The sequence below is a fragment of the Schistocerca americana genome, chromosome 5 (genome assembly GCF_021461395.2).
Source record: "Schistocerca americana isolate TAMUIC-IGC-003095 chromosome 5, iqSchAmer2.1, whole genome shotgun sequence".
In the NCBI taxonomy this organism is placed as follows: domain Eukaryota; kingdom Metazoa; phylum Arthropoda; class Insecta; order Orthoptera; family Acrididae; genus Schistocerca; species Schistocerca americana.
In genome coordinates, this window is record NC_060123.1 from 175,638,308 (window position 1) to 175,664,257 (window position 25,950).

General features: G+C 43.5%; 1 protein-coding gene and 1 pseudogene across 4 annotated transcripts in view; both read left to right on the forward strand.

Annotated features, from left to right (window-relative positions):
* Positions 1 to 25,950, forward strand: part of LOC124615313 — a 254,126-nt gene that overhangs the window by 113,175 nt on the left and 115,001 nt on the right. For all 4 annotated transcript variants that reach the window (XM_047143103.1, XM_047143104.1, XM_047143105.1 and 1 more), the window contains exon 2: positions 8,471 to 8,541. In XM_047143103.1, the coding sequence (XP_046999059.1) occupies positions 8,471 to 8,541 (71 nt within the window). The remainder of the gene's footprint in view (positions 1 to 8,470; positions 8,542 to 25,950) is intronic.
* LOC124617250 lies at positions 12,453 to 12,570 on the forward strand (annotated as a pseudogene).

Consider the following 25,950-nt stretch of genomic DNA (forward strand, 5'->3'; position numbering starts at 1 on the left):
AGTGAGACACTCTTTGGTTACCTCTTTCAGTGAGAAATACCAAGCTTCCAATTCCAAAACAATCAAGTCCTCTAAACTTGCAAATTGTAAGGAAAAAATGCGTAATTCAAGTTCGTGGTGGTTCAGTGGTATTTGGAATATGTATGCAGAACTCAGGACGGATATAGATCGTCTCCCAGATGGAAAAATCAGGTATCGCATAAAGATCCCACGAAAACACGCCATCGCTGATGAACGCAAGAAGAAAAGAAAATACTCGCAAGCGTACGAGCAAGTGTACAAGAGCATAGGATGAGGAAACTCGACGAATTTCAGAAGTCGGCGCAAAAATCAACTATGTGGTGCAAGCGATACCCATTCCTCGAGACACGGCTATCACAATTGTGGCAGCCTTCGGTCCGTTTTTAGCCCGTAGGAACATATTCAACTTTAAATTTGACATACAAATTCTCGCGGCAGGAAGCGGTACAATAAACCACGTGGATGTTAGCATTAAGTGTAAAGCCTTTTTTGCATGTAAAGTGTACAAATTATGGAAAAGATCATTCAACAGCTTAACATCTCACTGGCTTAACGAAGTTACTCCAGTTAAATGTGCAACACATCCCAATCGGATTTCATAATCTGAAAATGTTTTTGATCGAATTCAGTTATTGACAGATAAACATTCCGGAGGAGAATATGACGATAACAAGGGAAATAGTTTTAAACTGACGGAAAACAAAAGTAAAAATGTTATCGAATTAAAATTTACAGCCTATGATTCGAAAACCACACCGTCGTGTAATTTAATCGACAGCGATGAACATTTATGTGTAAAAAGATAAAATTTGGCATGTTGTCAGGCAGAAGCTAGCGAATATAAAAAGAACAGCTCCCAAATGTATTACACTAGCAGCTTTTCTAAACCAATGTGATATTTCGTGCCCAATCACAAAACGCAGTGCTGTGAATTGGATCAAAGGACATACAGTACACTGCATACTGACAGAAGAAAATGAAAGCGCTATACATCACAGCCTAAGGCAAACAAAAAATATAAGGAAAAGTTCGCAAATTTCTTAAAAATTACGATTATGTAACAAAAAAACAGTAACTTATTGAAATCGACCAGAAAAAAGAAAACTAAATAAAAGTTAATTTGGAAAGTTTCAACAGATACCCACAGATCTGATAGTTCACCACCAATAGATTTATATTAAAAGTTGATGACATTTTACACGCACACACCCCGGCGGAACAAACAGAAAGATGTATTCCATACTTAAGACTGAAATGTGATATGTTGAAAAGTACACAATTCGTGAACTGTTTATTTTGTTCATATGCTTGTGTAACGTTATTTTATTAAATAAAGGTAAAAAAAGTGGCAAAGTGGCAGAATACAGATCCAAAGCTCTCTGCTTCGCTCCCCGGTCACTACCAGGATTTTTATTTCCGGTCTTCCGCTTCTGGCAGTGTTTGTTGCCGTGATAAACGTCGAGTTGCGTCGTAGTTCGGAGTGCCCCTCTAACTGGAAGGAGAAAGGAGAAAGCAGTTCAGAGGTCAGAGGAAGGCAACGGCGTACAACATAATAGGACCACGCCTAGTGGAGCGCTGTGATGTTCAGACCAGCCCACGTTTTGACGACAGCTTTACCTTTTACATTCAAAACATGGTGCGACACACAGTCCAAAGCCACATTGCTTGCAGCAATAACGCCAATGCTTTTCCATTGCGTCGTTGCCAATCAGCGCAAACCCGTAACAAGCGAAACGGCAAACGCAAAATGTACTCATTACACTTGCTTGCATTTTCTTACTTGGCACAACGGAAGTGGCTAAAACCATAAACAAGCCTCTCCGCACAAGGACCCAACATAGTCCAATCTGAATCTCGTCATGATTTCCTTCTGCACACCTCCGACCCAATCCATTTCACTGATCTCCAATCATTTCTCCTTCTTCTTCTCCTTCTCCTAACCCTTCTCCCTTTTCTCCTTTTTTTTTTTTTTTTTTTTTTTTTTTTTTTTTTTTTTCTCATTTCTTTTCAAATTATAAAACTACGCCTCCAGGGAGATTCGTACTGTAGTTACGGTAGGTCTGTTATCGTCTTACCCCGTGTTTCAAGGTAACTGATAGTTCATTGCCATATTGAAACTCCCTGCCTTCAGTGTCTGCGATGTACTGGTTAAATGGAAGAGGCGTTAGCGAGCAGAACTGAGGCATTCTCTGTCAGCTCTATTAGTTTCTGTCTGTAGTTTGGGGATGCTACATACCCGTGTCTGTAGATGAGAGCAAGTTGTTAACAAGTGTACCTGGTCCACTACAGTCGACGGCTGCAGCAACATAGAGGGAAGGAAGCTGAACGCAAGCATGTGGAATGGCCGCCCAGTGACTCACAGCGAGCCACGGCTGCCGGCCTTGCGAGACGTAGAGGCAGCAGCAGCAGCGGCGGCGAAGGCAGACATCGGCGATGGCGCGGCCTTGGTCAGACCGCGTCCCACGCGCTGCCGCTCCCCACACCTGTCACAAGTTACCGCCGAAGCGTGCCGGAATGTGTTCGCGGAACTGGCTTCCCTCCCACAGGGGGCACTGCTTACGCCTGCCATTACCACAACACGTCAACCCGAGCAGCGGTCCAAGAATCCGGTGCGATGTCTCCTCGTAACGTGTCACTCAGTCCTGTGAGGGAACTGAACAGCGTGAGAAGACACCGGTTTTAAGAGACGTACTTTTGAGAAATGTTGACCGTGAATTTATCTGAAAATTTAACTTGGGAAAGCGTAATGAAGTAAAGTTTGATTATTTAGACTCAAAAGAACCCGTTACATTTCCGAAGTTACCGATGGGAACTGTGTCAGAATCTGGTAAACAAAACCCTGATAGAATACAGATCGCAAAAAAAACTCTGTAACTAATTTCGTAAATAAAGTTGGTACATCTCGCAATATCGCTCAGTTTTACGGGTTGACAGTTATTGAACTTTATGAAAAACACGTAAATTAGTTAGAAACTGCCGCGCGGGATTAGCCGAGCGGTCCCAGGCGCTGCAGTCATGGACTGTGCGGCTGGTACCGGTGAAGGTTCGAGTCCTCCCTCGGGCATGGGTGTGTGTGTTTGTCCTTCGAATAATTTAGGTTAAGTAGTGTGTAAGCTTAGAGACTGATGACCTTAGCAGTTAAGTCCCATAAGCTTTCGCACACATTTGAACTTTGAGTTAGAAACTACTACATTTTATTCAACATGACGTCACTACAGATACTCGGCTTTAGGCTGTGACATGTTCGATATGCTTGGAGATGATGTGGTGCAGACGAATAGCGAAATGCTGCATGACCCGCTGAAGTGTCGGAACATCGATGCAGTCGATGACCTCCCGAATGGCTGTTTTCAGCTCAGCAATGGTTTTGGGATTATTACTGTACACCTTGTAAGCCCCACAAAAAGGAGTCGGATGTGTTCAAATCTGGAGAATGTGGGGTCTATCGAGGCCCATGCCAGTGGCCTATGGGTATCCCAGAGCCAGAATGCGGTCGTCCTCCAGGACATCAAACACTTTCCTGCTTCGTTGGGGTCGATCTCCGTCTTACGTGAACCGCGTCTTGTCGAAATCATGGTTACTTTGGACAATGGGGATGAAATCATTTCCCAAAACCTTCGCATACCGTTCGGTAGTCACCGTGCCATCAAGGAATATCGAACCGATTATTCCGTGACTGGATACTGCACACCATGCAGTCAACCACTGAGGGTAGAGAGACTTCTCGAAATGCGGATTCTCAGCCCACAAATGCGCCAATTTTGCTTATTGACGAACCCATTCAAATGAAAGTGGGCTTTGTCGCTAAACCAAACCATACTTACCATACTAACTTTCATCAATCCCCGCGGCCAGCTGTGCAGTTTGAACGTCCTAATGAAAACCTTTCACAAGTCATGATGATTTTATTTTTTATAGTTCAATAATTCTCATTCTAAATATAAAAGTGTTTTTTTTTTCTTTCTTAAATTTAGTCAGACACTGAAATTGTTGACGTTATTGATGGAGGGCGGCTGGGTGGGTACTAGGTAATATCTTATTGCACTCCGGGGTAATGACCTCAGAAAGGTTTGGATAACACTGGCGTAAGAGTCTTGTGAATACATAGACTTACCCGGCATAATGATTGATCATGCTCTTCTCGGGCATGCAGCCAGAAACTGAAGTCATCTTGCCACAATATTTCAATGAGACGCAAATGATCGCTCCTGCTTCTTGCCACCGGGAATGTGTTCTAAAGGAATCTACAGATATTCGATTATCTGATAATAGTATTAATAGGAATAAGGGTTTCCCTTTAAGATGTGGAATCCGATTTTATCTGATATTGAACAACAATGATCTTTATTTCGACCTTCGGTTTCTTTTAATTGGGGTTTTACTAGCGATGTATCGTTTTGCTTATTTCTTCCAGCTGTGCTCTTTAGTTCACTGTGCCGCTGCTCGCGCATGCGCGGCGGACCGACCGGGGGTGTACAAAGGGGTCGCCGATTCTGTTGGAAACTCAGTCCCGACAAGATTGTGCATCAGCGTACTCACCTCAAGGTGGCGGCCCGTTGGTCCGTTGAAATGTTGTGTCAAGATTACTGCTCGATTGATTTACTCATTATGAGAGTATGAAGACCGATCTGTTTTAATTGTTAAAAACCATTCAAAAGCCAAGATCGCTCAAAATATCTTTTATTCAAGACAACCGATTTCAACAGTCCTTGGTATCTTCTTCAGGTCTGTAAGTAAATGCAGTACATGGAATATGCCTCACTTGATATAAAGGTTTTAGTTTGGTATTATAAAAACCAAAAAACCGCAAGTAGACCTGTACATTTACAAGGGATACATTTAACATTTTTTTGTTCAAATGGTTCAAATGACTCTGAGCACTATGGGACTTAACTGCTGAGGTCATTAGCCCCCTAGAACTTAGAACTACTTAAACCTAACTAACCTAAGGACATCACCCACATCCATGCCCGAGGCAGGATTCGAACCTGCGACCGTAGCGGTCGCGCGGGTCCAGACTGTAGCTCCTAGAACCACTCGGCCACTCCAGCCGGCACATTTTTTGTAGTAAAACATTTTCATTTTACGCTGACCTCATGCACAAGATGTCAAGTGGATAAAACTCAGCACATTATAAACGTTCGTCATGGCTAAAATATTTAAAAACACACAACATGTTGTCCAAAAGGCCCTGTCCATATAGATATTGCTTACAGATGTTTGTCGCGTGACAGAAATACGTACACAGTGGCAAGTCTGTTTACATATGCTGGACACATACTCAACAGTGCAAATCTACTTTAAATGGCCACCAAGGTACAACCGACAGGTATCTTCTCTTAGGAGAAGTATTTACGATCTGTTACATAGTTTCGATGTAAGAACCTGGTGTCTGCTTCACACTCTACAAATGTTATGTTTGCAATAATTCCTGTCAGTTGTACCTCGTACGCCATTTAAAGTGGATTTGCACTGTTCAGTTTGTGTCCAGCATATGTAAACAGATATGCTATTGTATACGTATTTTTAACATGTAATAAGCAACTGTATGCAACATGTATATGAACATGTCCTTTTGGACAAGATGCTGTGTGTTCTTGAATGTTTTAACGATGACGAACGTTTATAATGTGCTGCGCTTTATCCACTTGACATATTGTGCGTTATGTCAGCGTAAAATGAACATCTTTTATTACAAGGAATGTTTGGCGTATGTAAATGTACAGGTCCACCTGAGGTTATAATACCAAACTAAAACTTTTATGTAAAGTGAGACATATTCCATGTATTGCATTTACTTACAGATCTGAAGATGATACCAAAGACTGTTGAAATCGATTATCTTGATCATAAAATATTTTGTGTAATCTTGACTTCTGAATGGTTTTTAACGGGATGACTACATTTTCTGGATGCATACCCGACAAGAATATCGACTTTCTGTCTTTATAGGACGAGAGAGCACTTTGCGTTGCACCTTATCTGCGTGTGATCACTGAGGTGTAGCATCAACGGCATTTCGTCGGTAGTGACGGCGTAATTAAGGTAGCTCCATCAGTCGTAGATTGGAATGGTTATATTCCTCTTACTTAGTATGTGATTCTTCTAGAGCTAACGTTATCTTCTGTCGTATCTGTTTGGTCGCAGATCGATCGAGCGTAATTGTTGCTGTACCTGTACACATCGAAGATCTTATTTGTACAACTTTAACATTCCTTATATACACTATTCTGCTATTAACGTCCCTTACAAGTTTTGAAAAGAGCCGCGAAACTACAGTCTGCCCGTTTCTTAGCATGAGTATCACTTTAGCGAATTAACTATTCGACAAGCCAGATTCACATATATTAAAGAGTTTAAATGTTTCCACAACGATGGTTAATATTTTAAGGCGTGTGACAGTTCATTTAATTGCAAATTATATAAGAATCTTAAAGTATATTTGTTTCTGCAACTCAGTAAGATGCAAATAATTTGGTTCTAATAACGAAAGTCACTGCCCAGTCGCGTGTGCATTGCCACTGCTGTTTACAACACTCCACGAAGCTCGCAGGATTCAAACAGTGTAACATTTTCTTTCACAACGTTCACGTCAGTATCTAGTACAAATCAAGCCGGAAACGTTACAGCCTGGCAGTATATTTGGTCGTGTTTTTATCCAACGCGGTGCTGACACGTTACATGTTGTATAGCAACGCCTCCCACTGACTCTTCCCCTTCGATTAGCACTGTCGGTATCGCTCTCGCTTCACAGAGTGTATAACACTTCTGCGTATTACATTTAGTTTTGCGCGACGCATTTAACAAACGAATTACAAAGAAGATCAAAAGGAACTTGAAATTTTTGTATACTCAATTCATAAGAGATTCGTGTTGCAACATAAAGTAAAACATAATTACATTTCATATACGGAAGGAAACAAAAAATATCCTGTATCGTCAAAGATCTTATATGTACAGAGTGAAAAGAAGAGAAAGGAAATAAAGGAGGAAAAATTTATCATTTGTAGATAGCAGTGTCTTCACGCCCCGTTCAGTAGTGACTAGTTGGAGAAATGGAAGACAGAGATTTCTTGACAGAGATGGTCTAAAAAAGTTGGTTTGATTGACTCCGTGCTGAAGACGTAGTAAGCGGCAGCCTGTACCGTTTCCTTCGACGTTGTGGAACACTAAACCCATCGGAGTAACAGACGGCACACCAAGCACATGGAAGACTGCCACCTTGACAATACCTTTCCTCCCAACATTTACGGTGCACTCTCGTATTTGACAGTTTGCTTCACGCGGTAACGTCGCTAGACAGCCCTACTCATCAGCGGAAGCAATCCCACTTGTCAGCGGAAATGGTTCATTAGAACCTTGATCAATACAAGGCTTGGATGACGTAGAACGAACTCTCACCCAGTATGATGAAGGACTGCCTTTGGAATCCAGACCAGCCTGAATCACCGTGACAAAATCCTAAACGATGGTTAGTGGGACTTTAAACCATCCGTCGAGAAAAATATTACTCACATTCCTTGAAACATACTCCCCCTCCTCCCGCATTGCCCCCTCCCCCCCCCCCCACTTCCTCTCCCACGATACCGACCATCGTGGATTGTTAACATTCATATCTGAATTTTTTGAGACTCAGTAATGACTCATTAAACGTTCTTTGGACATTAAGAGGCGAAGTGCGAGTGTTAGCTTCATCCTCTTAGAAGAGGTAATCCTCTAGTGAGAACATTTCCTACGCCACTGATTGTATGGGGTCACCTAAAATGCTTTCGCTGGCCACGTGGATTACTTTTCCTTTTGTGTGACGACAGCATCCACTGACAACCAGTATACATGAAATGAATGATATCATTGTGGTTTAGAAATTTGTCCTTACGAGTCTCTTTTAGTGACGTTAAAATACAAGCCAAACAATAAAACAAAATATTTTGTAAACTCTAAGAGAAAGTGTTGCATTCAAAGAGTCGTTAATTATCAAACAACGCACTGGATCGCTGCGCAAAGCCCTTTCACACAGAGCACGACGACTCTTACGCCTTAGAAACTCAATGGTGCTGCATCTGAGAGATTCGTTTTAGAGGTGAGGACAGCACGCGTAATAGCCATCGCTCTTAAAACAACTGTATGTCAGCTGTATCTGTAATAGTACCCAATGAGTCCAAGGGTAAGTACTTTGATTTCATAAACGAAAGCTGGTTTATTTTCGAAATTTTATTACGTGTAAACTGTTTGCCTCATTTGCAATTGTTATTTTGAAAATAAGTCAGCGTCCTTCGTTTCGTGGGAAAAATACGACTGCTATAGTTGGCTCTGCCTGTTACGATCGGCTGATTTCAATAGAAACAAAATCTTACGTCGAGAATAAGCGAGGGATAGAGCACTGTTATTAGCTATATATTTGAACTACTTGTAAACTTCTAGTTTGCTGATGGATATCTTCTTTTCTCAGGTACCACGCAGACGTCATTCCCCGCTGGCGCTGTGTTCAACGTAACGTGGCACCTGGCGTACCCACACAGGGTGAGTAACCGGCGCTAGCACCGACTTCTCGTGACCTATCGCCTTGCCTGTTTCCGAGTCACATAGCCGCTCTCGTCAAATCTATCTAAGAGCACAGCAAGTGCCCCCCCCCCCCCTCCACCCAACCATCCGTTCTTCCCTTTTCAACTTTCATACTGCAAAAAATTTGGGGATCTCCTACAAAAAAACCGCAATTTCTTCCGACTCTCAGTTACCTGCAACTCTTTTGTTTTTGTTTACTCCATGAATTACTTTTCGTCCCTTCATTGTCCTACAGAAAACATAAACTTAATTGAAAAAACTGGGCAAATGTCGGTAGAATCGCGCTCTGAGGGTTCCTCACAAAATTATATATGTAGATGATAATAATAATAATTTCGTTTGGCTCAGCGGCCTTGTACAAGCTTTCTAAGGGCGCATCTTCGGCGCTATCCCAGTTTTCCAAAACGGGAAAGGAGACCTTCAGTTTAATGAGCATTTTGAACCATTTATTGCTTCTGCCGACTCCTCAAATCGTTGAGAGATGAAGGCTAGGTTAAAACGAAGACTGAAAATTCCGCAGCCCGAACTAGATTCGACCCCGCAACTCTCGGTTTCGAGATAAGCGGTTTATTGCTAAACCACGAGGGCCGTCATATGTGTAGGTAGTTCATCTATAGATTTTGTCGAGTGAGTTTGCGAGTGTTAAAATATGTGACATATATAGCCATACCTTTTGATTTCGTTGGCTTAGAAACGTAAATTATTAACACAGCCAAGGGGCCGTAGACCTTAGTAGGTGAAATAAATTTCAACTTGATACCTCTAACCTTTTCGAAAAAAAAAAAGGGGATCTTAACAGACTGACAGACAGAAATGCAATCAGAGAACAAATGGAAAAAAAATTATGTGATATAATTACAAATTATCAATTTACGGATCTGTTTCCTTTGGTTTGCTGCGAAACCTTGCTTCCTTCCGCTAATACCACGCGATTTTTTAGAATTATCCTCCACAATAATCGACGCTCCCTGTCCGAAAGTAGAGGGGGTCTGACTGTTCTTCGTTTACCTGTGCTCGTTCCTCTGCGCTTCCTGTTCATAATCACATCACCAACAGTCGACCGGGGCATCTGTAGAGGGGTTGAAGTGTCTCTGACTTATTTATTGATAAAGTTTCTGTACTTCCATCTTGTTAGAGATGGTTGCGGGACTCGGCTGTTTGATGCAGGATGTCAAATTAAACATTTTTCAGCCGTCTAGTTTCTAAATTGTTTTATTTGGCTACCAGTTTCAGCTTTTTACTACGCCATCTTCAGGCCTCTGACCGACCTGTAGGAAGAATCTCCCTCGGTTCTGATAAAAACAGGGGACAGCAACACGGGTGTTAGCAGATTTTTGCCATGGCGATTACTTCAACTTTCATCCTCCCACAGGTGATGCTTGAAGTGATCGCCATAGCTAAAGTCTACTAATAACAGTATGGCTGGCCCCTGTTTTGATCAGAACCGAGGTAGAATCTTCCTTCCTACACGTCAGTCTGGGGCCTCAAGATGGCGCAGCAAAAAGCTGAAACTACTAGCCAAAAAAAAAAAAAAAAAGTTTGAAAACTAGACGGCTGAAGGTTGTTTGACATCCTGTATTTGTTAATTAGGTGACAGCCGATGACCGTCCGCATTCGAAGTCACCGAGCTGGCTGACCATCCTGCTGTTGCCGCTTCTCCGCTGACCACAAAGTATTTTTCGTCTCCTTTCATACTGGTGGGTCCCCCACTCGTCAAATCTAGTGGTCAATTCTGCACTAATAGGGGTGTCCGGATACTTTTGATCAGACAGTATAGATGGAGCCGCATGATTAGGAAAGCCGACCCCGAGTAACGGGGAAAGGCGAGGACAAAGTGACAATGACAAAAATGCAGCACTCATTAATAAAATCATGTTTCTACACACTTCAAAAAAAGTTTTGCATCACCCCGGTTCCAACAACTCCTGAAGACAGACGTTGACTGTGGATGTTGTATCACAGCCACAGTCTCTTTGGCTGTTTAGAGATGTCACTAAACCTGTCCTCAGCTCGTGGTGGTGCGGTAGCGTTCTCGCTTCCCACGCCCGGGTTCCCGGGTTCGATTCCCGGCGGGGTCAGGGATTTTCTCTGCCTCGTGATGACTGGGTGTTGTGTGCTGTCCTTAGGTTAGTTAGGTTTAAGTAGTTCTAAGTTCTAGGGGACTGATGACCAAAGATGTTAAGTCCCATAGTGCTCAGAGCCATTTGAACCACTAAACCCGCCCAAAGATGTAAACAACCACGCATGAGCAGCGCCTATTAGACAGAGGGGGTCCGACAGCCGATCAGTTCTAGTCATTCCAACAGGAAGGAGATACACGGCCCGTGTTGTCTGTAGTTCAACCATGCCTGGACGGTCAATACCGCGGTTCGATCGCGGGCACATTGTTACTTTGTGCCAGGAAGGGCTCACAACAACTGGAGTGTTGTTACATTGTGCCAGGAGGGGCTCACAACAAGTGAAGTGTCCAGGCGTCTCGAAATGAACCAAAGCCATGTTGTTCGGACATGGAGGAGATACAGAGAGACAGGAAATGTGGATAACATGCCTCGCTCAGACCGCCCAAGGGCTACTACTGCTGTGGATGACCGCTACCTACGGATTATGGTTCGGAGGAACCCCGACGGCAACGACACCATGTTGAATAATGCTTTTCGTGCAGCCACAGGACGTCGTGTTACGACTCAAACCGTGCACAATAAGCTGCATGATGCGCAACGTCACTCCCGACGTCCATAGTGAAGCTCATCTTCGCATCCACGACACCACGCAGGGCGGTACAGATTGGCCCAACAACATGTCGAATGGACCGCTCAGGATTGACATCACGTTCTCTTCACTGATGAGTGTAGCATATGCCTTCAACCAGACAATCTTCGGAGACGTGTTTGGAGGCAACCCGGTCAGGCTGAACGCCTTGGACACACTGTCCAGCGAGTGCAGCAAGGTGAAGGTTCCCTGCCGTTTCGGGGTGGCATTACGTGGGGCCGACGTACGCCGCTGGTGGTCATGGAAGGCGCCGTAACGGCTGCACGATACGTGAATGCCATCCTCCGGCCGACAGTGCAACCATATCAGCAGCATGTCCGCCTCTGGTAGCTGAGTGGTCAGCGCGACGGAGTGTCACACCTCACGGCCCGAGTTCGGTTCCCGGCTGGGTCGGAGATTTTCTCCGCTCAGGGACTGGGTGTTGTGTTCACATTATCACCATCATTTCATCCCCATCGACACACAAGTCGCCCAAGTCACGTCAACTCGGAAGGCTTGGACCAGGCGAACGGTCTACCCGACGGGAGGCCCTAGCCACACGGCATTTCCATTTCGATCGGCAGCATACTGGCGAGGCATTCGTCTTCATGGACGACAATTCGCGTCCCCGTCGTGCACATCTTGTGAATGAATTCCTTCAGGATAGCTATATCGCTCGACAAGAGCGGCCAGCATGTTCTCCAGACATGAACCCTATCGAACATTCCTGGGATACATTGGAAAGGGTTGTTTATGGATGACGGACCCACCAACCACTCTGAGGGAGCTACGCCGAAACGCCGTTGAGTAGTGGGACAAAGTGGTCCAGCAGTGCCTTGATGAACTTGTGGATAGTACGCACCGACGAATACAGGCATGCATCAATGCAAGAGGACGTGCTACTGGGTATTAAAGGAACCGGTGTTTACAGCAATTTGGACCACCACCTCTGAAGATCTCGCTGTATAGTGGTACAACTTGAAATGTGTGGTTTTCATGAGCAACAAAAAGGGCGGAAATGATGTTTATGTTGATCTCTATTCCAATTTCCTGTACAGGTTCCGGAACTCTCGGAACAGAGGTGATGCAAAACTCTTTTTGATGTGTGTATGTTACTTCTAGCCAACGGTCTTGCCGCAGTCGTAACACCGGTTCCCGTCAGATCACGGAAGTTAAGCGCTGTCGGGCTGGGCTAGCACTTGGTTGGGTGACCATCCGGTCTGCCGAGTGCTGTTGGCAAGCAGGGTGCACTCAGCTCTTGTGAGGCAAACTGAGGAGCTACTTGATTGAGAAGCAGCGCCTCCGGTCTCGTAAACTGACATACGGTCGGGAGAGCGGTGTGCTGACCACGTGCCCTCCATATCCGAATCGAGTGACACCTGTGGGCTGAGAAGGACACGGCAGTCGGTCGGTACCGCTGGGCCTCCATGGCAGGTTAGGGCGGAATTTATCTTTTTATGTTACTTCTGGCTTTAAAGCCTTCCTGTGCTTTAATTATCCTGTTTATTTATTAAATTGCGCCATCCATACCGAGGTTGAGACACTGCTGATGATGATTCGTCGTTAAAGCTGCCCTAGTATGATGTGGAATATCAGTTTTCCACGAACACGGATTGTAGGTATAGTTTAGTTAGTTAGTTACGTGTTCCATTGATCAATAGCACGGAAAACCGTTATGATGTGGAACGTGTCAAATGCACAAGAAATGCGCACACGAAACAAGTTTTTTTTATTTTCTTTTTTTGTTTACATTATAGTGTTATACCTAAGTATTTCTATTATCTATCCCATTCCCTTAAATGGCACAAAATGCATATATATCTCCAGATTTATTTACTCATATTCAAGAATTCATCTATGGTATAGAAGGAGTTGTCAAGGAGGTATGATTTCAATTTGTTTTTGAAACTATTACTGCTGTCTGTCAGACATTTTATTTCACCTGGTAATTTATCAAAAAGTTTCATAGCAGCATATTTTACCCCTTTCTGTGCCAAAGATAGGTTAAGTAAAGGATAGTGTAGGTCTTTCTTTTTTCTGGTATTGTAATCATGAATGTCGCTGTTGATTTTAAACTGGTCCATGTCGTTGAGAAAAAATTTCATTACTGAGTAAATGTACTGTGAAGCAGTTGTAAGAATTCCTAACCTTTTAAACAGATGCCTACAAGATGTGCGACTATGAAACCCACACATTATTGTAACTTCTTTCTTTTGGGCAGTGAATACCTTTTGCCTAAGTGTTGAGTTGCCCCATAGTATTATTCCGTATGACATCAGAGAGCGGAAGTATGCAAAGTATGTTAGCTTACTAATTTCCGCATCCTCAAAATTGGCAGTTATTCTGATTGCAAAAGTTGCTGAACCTAGTCGTTTTAGGAGGTCCAAAATATGAATTTTCCAATTAAGATTCTCATCTATATGTACAACGGAAAACTTAGTATGCTCTACCCTGGCTACTTCTTTTGATGTGTTATGTTTATTGAAGGAATTATACTGTGTTTCTTCAAAGTTCGGAGCAAGCCCATTCGCAGAAAACCCTTTAATAACTTTTCCAAAGACCTTATTTGTATCATTTTCTGTCAGACTTTCTTTTACTGTATTAATAATTATGCTTGTATCATCAGCAAACAGTGTGAGTTCAGCATCTTGTTTCACATAAGAAGGGAGGTCATTCACATATATCAAGCTCTTTGCCAGTAATTTCTCAGGAACCGATCCGCTGTTTAATCTCTGTGGGCAGTCGAGGAATATCCGAGGAGCAGAGCGTGTGTGTGTGTGTTTGCACTGGAGGCGAGGTTCAGTAAAAGGCGACGAAGAAAGACCCGGAGAAGAATGGGCCGCGATGGACGTGCTCCCCTCGTGGGCACAGCCGAGGCGTGACCTGGGACGCAAGAGCGCGCCCCGTCCGCTGCTCCTGGCTAGCTGGCAGGCTGAGATCCCACGTCGGTGGTCCCGTCTACCTGCTCTGTTTGCACGTATCGGTTGCCGGCAAAGGGGGCCGCTGATTCTTGGCCATTGACTCTTCAGAGTGGTTCCGGGCCAGTGAATACCTGCACGGCACGCTCTCCACTGCACCACACACACACACACACACACACACACACACACACACATACTAGCGCGCTCTGCGACTGAGACGCTCCACTGTAGACTCATTCGTTCCAGCCGGCACTGGCATCTGAAGCAGGGAAAAAAAAAAAAAAAAAACAACAACACAGATACACTGGCGGGTCCGCAAGCGTATAATGCGAGATCGTGGAGAGCACATTTCTCACCAAATAGTTGACAGCGCCCCAAAGGATACTTTCAGGGCAAACCTATACTGTTGCCAGCGTAGGGCGAGCAATCCGGGGAGATAAATAAAATAGACAGACTAGACGTAACACCTTAGAATAAAACAGCGGAATCCTTTAATTTGCCGCCCGCATCTCGTGATCGTGCGGTAGCGTTCTCGCTTCCCACGCCCGGGTTCCCGGGTTCGATTCCCGGCGGGGTCAGGGATTTTCTCTGCCTCGTGATGGCTGGGTGTTGTGTGCTGTCCTTAGGTTTAAGTAGTTCTAAGTTCTAGGGGACTGATGACCATAAATGTTAAGTCCCATAGTGCTCAGAGCCTTTAATTTGCCTTTCTGCTCAGGCTGCACAAATGATATCATAACCGATGTCGACTTCTTCGCAAGTCATCGTCAGGTGACATGAGTACATTACCAGGTGTAGAAGTATGAAACCGGTATTTCCTTATAGATGGTGCTAGCCGTGAGTGCAGGGCCCGTGAGACCGCGTCTGCAGCGCCATCTGCTTCGTGTAACGACTGACGACGAATATCAACACACAGTAACCCAAGTTTCATACATCGGTATCTCTTTCAAAGCCGTAAACATGTCGAGTTTTGTGTCTACGAACTACGATTTGCGGACAGCATTGGTTTTCTGTTATCATGTGAAGAAAACTGCTGCAGAATCGCTTCGAATGCTTCTTCAGGCTTTCGGGGTACATGCTCTTGCGAAAATTCAATGTTTCGAGTGATTAAAAAAATTAAAAATTGGTGATTTTGACGTGAGAAACGACGAGCGCGGGAAACCACTGAAAAAGTTCGAAGACAACGAATTGCAGGCGGATGAAGATGATACTTAAACTTAACTCGCGGAACGGTTGAATGTGACGCAGAAAGCCTTATCTCTTCGGTTGAAAGCAATGGGAAAGGTGCAGAAAGATTCCGCGTGAACTGAATGAAAGACAGGAAGCAAATCGAAAGGCCATTTGTGAAATGCTGCTCGGGAGATATAAAAGAAAGTCGTTTCTCCATCGAATAGTGACAGGTGATGAAAAATGGATATATTTTGTGAATGCTAAGCGTCGTAAGTCCAGGCAGTGTGAATCCAGGCACACCATCGACATCCATTGCAAGATGAAATCTCTTTGGGAAGAAGTCAATGCTCTATGTTTGGTGGGACATAAGGATGTTATCTATTGTGAGCTGCTGAAATCCTGTGAAACCGTTAACACTGATCACTGCCAACAGCAAATGATCGATTTAAATCGAGCATTACTTGAAAAACGACCAGAATATGGAAAAAGGCAACACAAAGTCATATTGCTCCATGACAACGCCCCATCGCCCACCGCAAAATGGGTCAGCGAAACGATCTAGGTGTTCATTTTGGAAATATCAAGGCATATCGCTTATTCTCCAGACTTGGTTCCGTCCGATTATCATCTGTTTTCATCACTGGGACATACTCTCTCTGAAAAACGCCTCAATTCATGTGAAAATGTACGAAAATGCTTCGCTCACTGCTTCGCTTCAAAAGAAGAACTATTTTTGGCGTGGCATTCATAGCCTGCCGGAGAGTTGCGAGAAATGTATAAATAACAATGGAGATTATTTTGAATAAAATATCGTTTATCAGTTTCAAACAACAGACGTGTAGTTATTGCAGCCAAATTCCGATTTCATTCTTAAGCACCTGGTTCATGGTAACTCTTGAAAGTACGGATGAAAAGGGCAAGAGAACCAATTTTTCGTGCCCTTTTCAGCTGTACACGGTGTTAATAAATCATCTTTACAACGTACGACTTTAACACCTTTCGAACTATACTGGATATTAACAAATGGTTTTCAACGTGTGGTAACTCATAAAGTTTTGTTTCCTCATTCACACACATCAATGTGTGCGCGCTTAGTGACACGGACAATGTTTACTCGGAATTCCCTCTCCATGTACGATTCACGATCTCCACGGTGACATGTTCAAATGCGTTGTGATTGCACGCCTTCAAGTCCTGCAGATCTCTTACCTTGGTTCAGCACACCAGATCCTACAGGGAGAAGCCTAGTAGTGTGAGGTCAGAGGATCGTGACGGCCATCGAATTGGACCTTCTCGTCCAATCCACCTATCCAGAAACTTTTCATCTAGAAACTGACGAACATTTACGGACCTGTGGGGTGGTGCCCCATTCTGCTGGAGTATGACGTCAGGTTGCAGGTGTTCCAGCTGTGGCACAGCAAGCTCTGGTCAGAACCACTGCTGACGGCAGACTCGATGGAAAAGAATTGATCAGTGATCAAACACTGACCTTGGGACTCTCTCTTTCCATTTCACGTGTAACATGAGGATGCTGTGAACCCCATATGCGAACGTTATGAAGATGGTTGCCGGCCACATGAAAAGTTGCTTCATCGGAGAAACACATCTTATCCAAAAAATAATTGTTTGCATCTGTCATACCTAGCAAAGTCACTGCAAACTGAACACGATGAGATTTGTCCGTAGACTTTATAGCACCTGAAATAGTTGTAGGGATATCACCGTAACTTCTTATGCACACTGTTGATCCTCTCATTTCCAACACTCTGGCTGCCGTACGCACCGATTTTGTCGGACTTCTTGCAGACGCATGCTGTACATTGTCAGCGTCGGCGACCCGGTCTGTTTTTATGGAGAACACTACCTGTTTCCATAAGTGACGTATGCTAAGCTCGAATAGTTGGGCGGGACAGTGATTATCTTCCATACCGTGTTAAGTTTCGTGCGAAGCGGACGTCTTCTGTATGAACCAGACGATACAATGAGCTTTCTGCTATGGCGTCCACATTTTATATTTTCAAGTTCAATTTTGCGTCAAAATTGCGTCACCTGGAAGGTAAAAAAAAGACTTATGGGTTGGCTTGTCACATGTTGGAAACCATTTGTTAATATCTAGTATAATTTTAAAGTTATTAAAGTCTTAAGTTGCAAAGACTATATGTGGACACCCTGTACTTTCACGAGTTACTATTTGAACGTACTCATATCACCTGGCGATGAGTTGCTAAGAAGTCGAAACCGGTCATGATACCATTTCTGTGACCTGAGTATGAAAAACAAATCAACGAATTTCGGAAACAGAAAAACTTTCTCTGCACGCCCGAGGAGTAAATGACCGTCCTACGCAACAACAGCTGAAAGAAATTAATGAAATTATATTTTCTAGAAGTCTCGTAATCCTTCTCATAAAGTGTTAAGGTTTTTCGTGTGAATCTGTCTGGCATCTGGTTTTACTACTATTTGTTTTATGTGGTCATTGCACATAGCCTTGCTCCGGATGGTTACTCCTAGATATTTTACGGTATTTATTGTCTGCAGCAGTTTACCATCAGTAGTTAATTTGTACAGTAGTGGACTGCTTCTCCTATGTGTCATATTGCGCGTACCTAAGCGAAAAAGTTCATTGTTGTACATTGTTGTATAGTTACAGTACCGATGGCAGTAACTACGGTAAAATATCTAGGAGTTAACCATCTGGAGTGACCGCATAAAGCAAACAGCAGGAAAAGCACATGACAGACAGAGATTCATAGGAAGAATCTTGCGGAAATATAATTCATCCACGAAAGAAGTGACTTATTAGACCGATTGTTGAACATTGCTTTCAGTCTGGGACCTTACCAGGTTGATTTATTAGAAGAGATAGATAAGATCTAACGGAGAGCCGCGAGTTTCATCTCGGGATCGTTTAGTCGGCGCGAGACCGTAACGGAAATGTTCAGCAAACTCCAGTGGCAGGAGCTACAAGAGTGGCGTAGTGCATCACGGAGTGGTTTACTAATGAAATTCCGAGAGAGTACGTTCCGGAAAGAGTCGGCTGACATTTTATCTGCTTCCACATACGTCTCGCGATATGACCACAGAAAGTCGGAATTCGAGATATTAAGTTTGCCGACAGTTATTCTTCACGGACGCCATTCATTAATGGAACAAGGAAGAGGGGGGGGGGGGATGAGTTAGTTGTAATAGAAGTTGCCTCCACCACACACCGTCAGGATTGCTTGGGGAGTACACAGTAGATGCATATTCGATTGGACAATAAAATGCTTTCAATAATTCTGAAATGCAAATGATTCACAATATTTGATATGAAGTACGAGGATTTAGGAAGGGCTGTTCGTGTATCGCTGACATACAACTGAGGCATTAACCCACAAAAGAAAGGAATTTGACTGTCCACCAAATGTGGTAGTTTTAGATCTTGAAAAGGCTTGTGACCGATCCAGAGGACATATGGATTCTGACAAATATACAAATTTATCATGTTCGAAATAATTTCTTCAAAGAATCTAAAAAGCTTTCGAAGACAATGTTAATAAGAAATCTGCTGCTTCATACTGAAGTTACAAAGTGGCTGGCTGGATTCAAACGCCGCGTCACTTCCCCCGAAAATGAAACATTTATAGGATGTCCAAAAACTGTAACCACACAACATCAAGAAACTGTACAATGTTGTCTTTGGTGATGGGTGTTAGGAGTATGTGAAGTTCCTTACACTAAAAGCGTGTCTAAAGAAAGAGTGGGGTAAATTTTGTATGATTCCTTCTCTATGAGAAAACTTTGTGCGAGATGGGTGCTCCATTAGTGAATGCTGACAAAAAGGAAATACCACAAAAAATTTCTCAGTGATATTTGTAGTAAAGGAATGATAACATACTGGAGTGGGGTCGGATCTGTGTGTTCAACAGGCACAGTGTTTCGGAAATCGATCACGTCTCCATCATCAGATGCGCTGATTGATTGGTTGCCTGTGGGTGAGCACGGGTCTTTTATCTACATACACCTCCCCACTTACCTCACGTAGCGGGCTCAAGGCGATTTGTCCGCTGTTCATACCTTGGAGCGTGTCCAATATTCGGTGTTAAGCCCGCATCCAGCAGAGGATGCAATGAACAACGTGTTCGTTGGTGCCCCACCTGCATCGGAAATCCTTTCACTTTTGATGTTGTATAGATTCTGGTTCCCAGAATTGGTTAAGGTTATAGCCGCAGTAGTGGTTGATTGGCTAACTCGACGAGGTCAAAATTCAAAGTTTGAAAAAATGGTTCAAATGACTCTGAGCACAATGTGACTTAACACCTGAGGTCATCAGTCCCCTAGAACTTAGAACTACTTAAACGTAACCAACCCAAGGACATCACACACATCCATGCCCGAGGCAGAATTCGAACCTGCGACCGTAGCGGTCGCGCAGTTCCACACTGAAGCGCCTATAACCGCTCGGTCAAGTTTGAAATCCCTTACGAAAATGCTAGTTCGTATATCTAAGGAAGGTTAGTTGTAAATCATTTCAGCCTCAGACGAAGTGGCCTATGTAGAAGATAAAAACAATAACAGTATTTTCTTGGTGATTTCAGATTTATGGGCATTAGGCCGGTCAAAAACTTTAAAGACGTAGTTAGCTAATTTTCAGACTTAAACGAGCCTAGCAAGTCGAGCTGTTTATACGTAACCGCTCAACAGCCGGATCGTGAGGTAACAGTATTTATTTGGTTCAGTTTCCATAGATGAAATTAAATTTAAATTATTATGTAATTACATTGCAAAATAATTTATTTGTGATGTGAAAAAAATCGGTGAAATTGGAATGGAAGTTTATGCTAGTACAAGCGAACGAAAAATGAGTACTACGGGCAATTTCCTGGAATGAAAAATCAAACTGTAACACCCGCCACTGTAATCTGCCCTCTTTAGTGTTCTGCCCACTCTCGGCGCCACTTTCTATTATTATTCTTGAATAGCTGACATTTATGTTCTTATTACAAAGAATATATGTTCTACGAAACGAGTTGTGCTTTGAAGCTGTGAGTGGTGTAACCATCTTGTTGCAGTCCAGAGGAACTTTCACTGTTAGCCTTGTCGATGGTGTGTTCGCCTACACAGACTCGGCTACGCTACCTGCACTGCAAAGCAGCTGTGCGGCGCTGCCTCCGTACGCAGGCGCTAGTCTGTAAGGACACTTCATTAACATGTTCCCCACAACGAGGCGAGAGGTCTGCCTGACCTTCAGAACAAGAAGAGGATTGCTCTCAGTGAGAACAGCTTCACACAGAGATAATGTTCAGTGTGGCAGGGGAGACCTGGTTACTTCTCTAAATTGTACAGGTAATGCGTGAATCGCATGTGTTTGACAAATAGCAAACGCATAAGGAATGCGAAACGTATCGCGTTTCAGTGTTCTTGGTAATTAGTGTAGGCGATGTCGTTGAGCTGATGACATGGATTAATAATCAGTTTGCTAGATTTTATGATGCTGTGTTAAAATTTTATTTGTAATTTATGTATTGGTTTTTCGAGTAACGGAAGACTCAACTATTTCTGTGGATAGTTCTGTTTCATTTATCACGAAAGAGTTAATCGAAGACATGCACTGTAGCCATTACAACATTTTGTCTTGCACTTTCTTAGGCAGCTGCGTAAGGGTCTACGGAATACACAGAGTCTGTGGCACTGGTATTTGAGGGAAGCTGGGTAATGCAACACTGAAATCGTCTAAAACCGCTTAGAAAAGGAGTGTAAGAGTAACGTGTTCTTCATCCTTTCAGTTCAGATGGTGCTGAAATATTGCTCAGTCATCTGTTTTGAAATGCTGGATAGGAATTGTGATATTGTTCAAAACCTTTACACTCTTTTTTTGTGTTATCTGTGACAAACTTGTCTCATTGGGTAACGTTATTTGTTTTCTCTTCTGGTTGCGAGACTCTTTCACATTATAATTTGTCTCACGTAACGGAAATAATTTGTTTTAATGCACAACTTAGTGCTAGAGGTAGCTGTTTCATTCCATGCAGTGACTTTCACTTCGATTTACACGACACAGATTAATGACCTGAGGCAAGCCGTAACATAGTAATCCAGATACGAGAGAAACATGAAATCTCGCATTTGATAAACCACCTGGACCATTTCTCACTAAAGTAATTTGGAAAATTGTGGTAAGATCTTATGGGACCAAACTGCTGAGATCATCGGTCCCTAGGCTTACACACTACTTAATCTAACTTAAACTAACTTACGCTAAGGACAACACACACCCATGCCAGAGGGAGGACTCGAACCTCCGGAATGGGCAGCTCAGGATGTCTGTGTGGGCTTGATAAAAGCTTGTAGGCTCTTTCTCTTTACTGACTCGGGACAGCGAGGTCCGCTTTTTGCGGGTCTTGTAAACCGCTTAGGGCAAAGTCCTGGATGTTTCAATTGAAAGGAGACGTCCAGTTTCCTCCCTCGATGGTGGCCTGTGCTCCACCTTTAAAGACTTAGTCATCTACTGAACGTTGAACCTTAATTTTCCTTTTTCTCTATAATGTAGATTAAGTATTTACTTACGATGGACGTATTATTGCACTGAATATGTATAGAAGTCAGATAGCGCTAATACTCGTATTATTTGATATTCTTACTAACATATACAAATCAGTTAGTCCTACAAAGCAATTCGTCAACAGAGAACGAGAAGTTGGTCTCCAGTAAATCCTTTAGACACCTGATAAGCTGAACTCTGTTAGTAGTTAAACTTTTTATGGCTGCTTGCAAGTCATAGAAAATTTGTGTTCCTGGAAAATGGGAACACTTTTGGACGAAAGTAAGTGACTTTAAATCTTTGTACAGCCAATTTTTTATTTCTAGCGTTGATTCGATGAACTGAGCTGTTGGTAAGAAAAGAGAGAAATTTTTTATGACGAATTTCGTTAAGGAATAAATACACCTGAGAACCGTGTACCGACAAAAAGGTTTCTGGGAGTGGTAGATTAGGTGCATTCTTCGCCCCTGCACTACAGCACAATCTGTGGAGATGGACGAACACGGGGAGAAAGGCCCAGCCGCTGCATTTTTACCGTACATAGACGCGCTACCTGGAAAAATCGGGCACACACCTAGAAAGCATCGAGTAAGAACTGTCTTGCCCGCCCACTAAAACTCGGAGCGTTTCGGTTTACGTAAGGTCAGCGTATGTGAGATACCGTATCACTGTGGCAAGACAAACACCGCACCATCGAATATCGATGCCGAGAACACCAGCGGCACACTAGACTAACGTACCCCAACAACTTAGTGGTCGCAGAGCACAGTTTGTCCGAGACGAACGTATCAGCATTTTAGCACAAACCTCGAAAGAGTGGGATAGATTCGTTAGAGAGGTCGGCGAAATCCGCACCATGAACAATCTCGCCAAACAGGACTGCGGCTATAATCTCAGCAAGGCATGGAAACCAGCTCTGGGCCTAATCAAGAAGACACACAGGAGACAAAACGTTCTGGCGGCCACAGCGGACGCAGTAACTACACCCACGCCAACTCAACCGGGGCGCCCTGCAAGTCTGCACTGCGCCCCTAGTCAGCGCACCTGATGGTCGCGACATATGTCCGTCGGACACTATGAACAGGCAGTACGCCCGTGGGATGTTCGATCAACAAAAACGCCTGGAGAAACTGAAGAATGACAATATTTGTAGTAACCACAGAATTTCCGCAGGTTATGCAGTTATCTATGATGATGTTACTGTGTAACAAAGCTGCACGAATATTCGGTTTGATCTTGGTATGGTTTCAAAGTGATGGAAACACCGACTACTCGTTTAAATGTTCAAATACCTAAATTTGTGTATTTCACTAAACGAAAGAATGTTATGCCCTAGGACTATTATACCAGTGAGACAGAACTGGCATTATTCTGCCCATACAAATACCTGGGTGGATAAACTTGCCGGGATACGAAATGTATTACGTTATTCCAGTCGCACGTAAATCAGCTGGCAGAGTTTGGGTCACTGGTAGGATACTAGGAAAATGGAATCCATCTACAAAGGAGGTCGCTTCCAAAGGCTTTTGCGACCCATCCTAGAATATTGTTCAAGTTTGTCCGACCTATATCAAAAAGGGCTAACATGGGATATTGGACGTATACAAAGAATGGCGGCAGGAGGTCTGTTTGACCCGTGGGAGAGCGTCACGCAGCTGCTGACAAAACTATATTGGTACATACTTGAAGATAGACACAAATTATGCCGTAAAAGCCAACTTAACAGAATTTCAAGAAGCAACTTTAAGTAAGAAATCTAGGAATATACAACAACCCCGTGCATATCGCTCTCGTAGGCACCGCAAATACAGTATTAGACAAATTAACCGCGCATTCAGTCGCTGAAGCAATCATTCCTTCCGTGATCCATAGGTGAATGGATCGGTACGAAGCCCTAATAACTGGTAGAATAGGAAGTACCATCTGCCATGCAGTTCACAATGATTTGCTGAGTACACATGCACATACTAATACAGACTGAAGATATGTGTCACAGTGATAGCCCATGGCCACCAATATCAGCTGATGGCCGCTACCTACAATTTATCGCTTATAATGACGCGGAGGAGAATGGAAATGCCTTTTTGTAGTCAACTGAGAAGGCTATGTCCACCCCGACAGAATAAAACAGTCTCCATACGATTAAACTGGTCTCTAGGTGTTTATTGTGAACGCGAGTACATACCCAGAACGCCGTGATACGCGAAGAAGTTGTTCAGGGCAACATCTCGAATGGAATCTAGATCAATGACGTCACCGAGGTGCAGGATCTGTCAAACACACGATGACCATCATCACAGAAGAGGGTGGAGGCGGCAGGGTACAAATCCACGTCCCAAGCATGCTGATTCTTGGAATCAACAGGGTTATGAGTCAGGTATGTTTTATGCCACTACCGAGTACGTTTATCGGACGCAAGTCATCGCATTCGATGGTAACTTGAGGACTGTGCAGTTTCAAAGTAGGACCAACGAACCTGTTGTCCAGCCGTAAGGTCAATATTTCGGCGATGCTTTAGTCTTACAAAACGATGATACACGAGCATACTGTACCCACATCGTGAACATTTTCGTCCAGGAAATGGCCTCAGGTACCTGCTGGCAAAAAAATGGGGGTTGAGGCTGCTTGGTACCAACGAAAACATGGAGTGCGTCTCCTCATTCACTGGATGACTTCCGGAGAAAAGGGCGGGGAGGGGAGGGGGGCTGGCTTGGGCAGCAACGCCTCCGATCACTTCGAGTACTGCTTGCTAAGGAGAATCCAGTGCCCACAGGTGTGCTGAGATGTGCACTTTCAAACTGACGGCGTTTATTTTGATTCTTTTTTTTTTACAGGCACCCCTCCCCCCCCCCCCCCCCCCCCCCACACACACACCCTTAAGGCTTACTCTTTCATTCGCCGCCACCCTTGAGTCTAAGCCTAAACACGTTCTCAGATATGCAGGTGTTGTAAGGGGTGCGAGGGTGGGGGGTGGGGGGTGGGGGGGGGGGACCAACCGTGCCAACGCCCAGGACGGCAGGTTTTTGGGGGCGGCAAAATCTTAAAAGTTTAATATGGTCCCAAAAGCATGAATCAAACAAGACAATGAAAGTTGTCAATAAACGACGAGTCTGAGAATAAGTTGGGAATACAAACCATTCATAAAATGTAGTGTCTTATTGTAAATTGACAAAGGAAGCGCTGGAGTTGGTCACCTTGGCTGCGCCTTTCAAAATAGCAAATGTTGCGAACTCTGTTTCTGCCGTGTGCCTACACAACACTTGGAATGTACCTATATCAGCTTGAGAGCCCCTATAGACAACGAAAAAATTTGTAATAAAGATATAAAAATAAATAAATAAAAATAAATATCAGCATTTGATGGCCCAACACTTCTTTATACTTGTGACAGTATCACTGAGAAAAACACTGTGTAATAAATAAATAAATAAATAAATAAAATACACATTGCCCGTCGCTTGTCATAGTTTTTTTTTTTTAATCGAGACATTGTGATTAAGGGGCGAATAGACGTGGAAAGATGCATCACATCCTTCCCCCAGCCCTCCCTCTCCTTTCACTCTACCATTGCTCGCTCCTCTACATTAATTTTTCTGCTTTGTCTGGAACTTGTCTCTCTTCCTTTTCTTTATCGGTAAGGTATACGCCATAATCAGTTGATAGTACTACTAAAATAACGTTGGAGAAACCTGTCAACCCTTACTTTGCAGCTGAAGCAACTAAAGTGCTCTGTTTATCTAGTTTAATTGTTTCTCACACTGTTTGCATTCGAAGAGCGTCATTCAAGTTATTACTGTTACTTTTCATTACAATAAATGAAACTGCTTTCAAAACTTCTTGTTTTGAACCATGAATCATGGTCGTGGTATGTCGGAAAGGAAGCCTTCTTGATATTAGACCATAACACACTAAACAGATAGACGCTGGGGATATATGCAATTAATTCTAAACAAATAAAGCATTTGCACGTAAGTGACTCTCTATCTACGACCTTCCACTTTGTACAGCAGA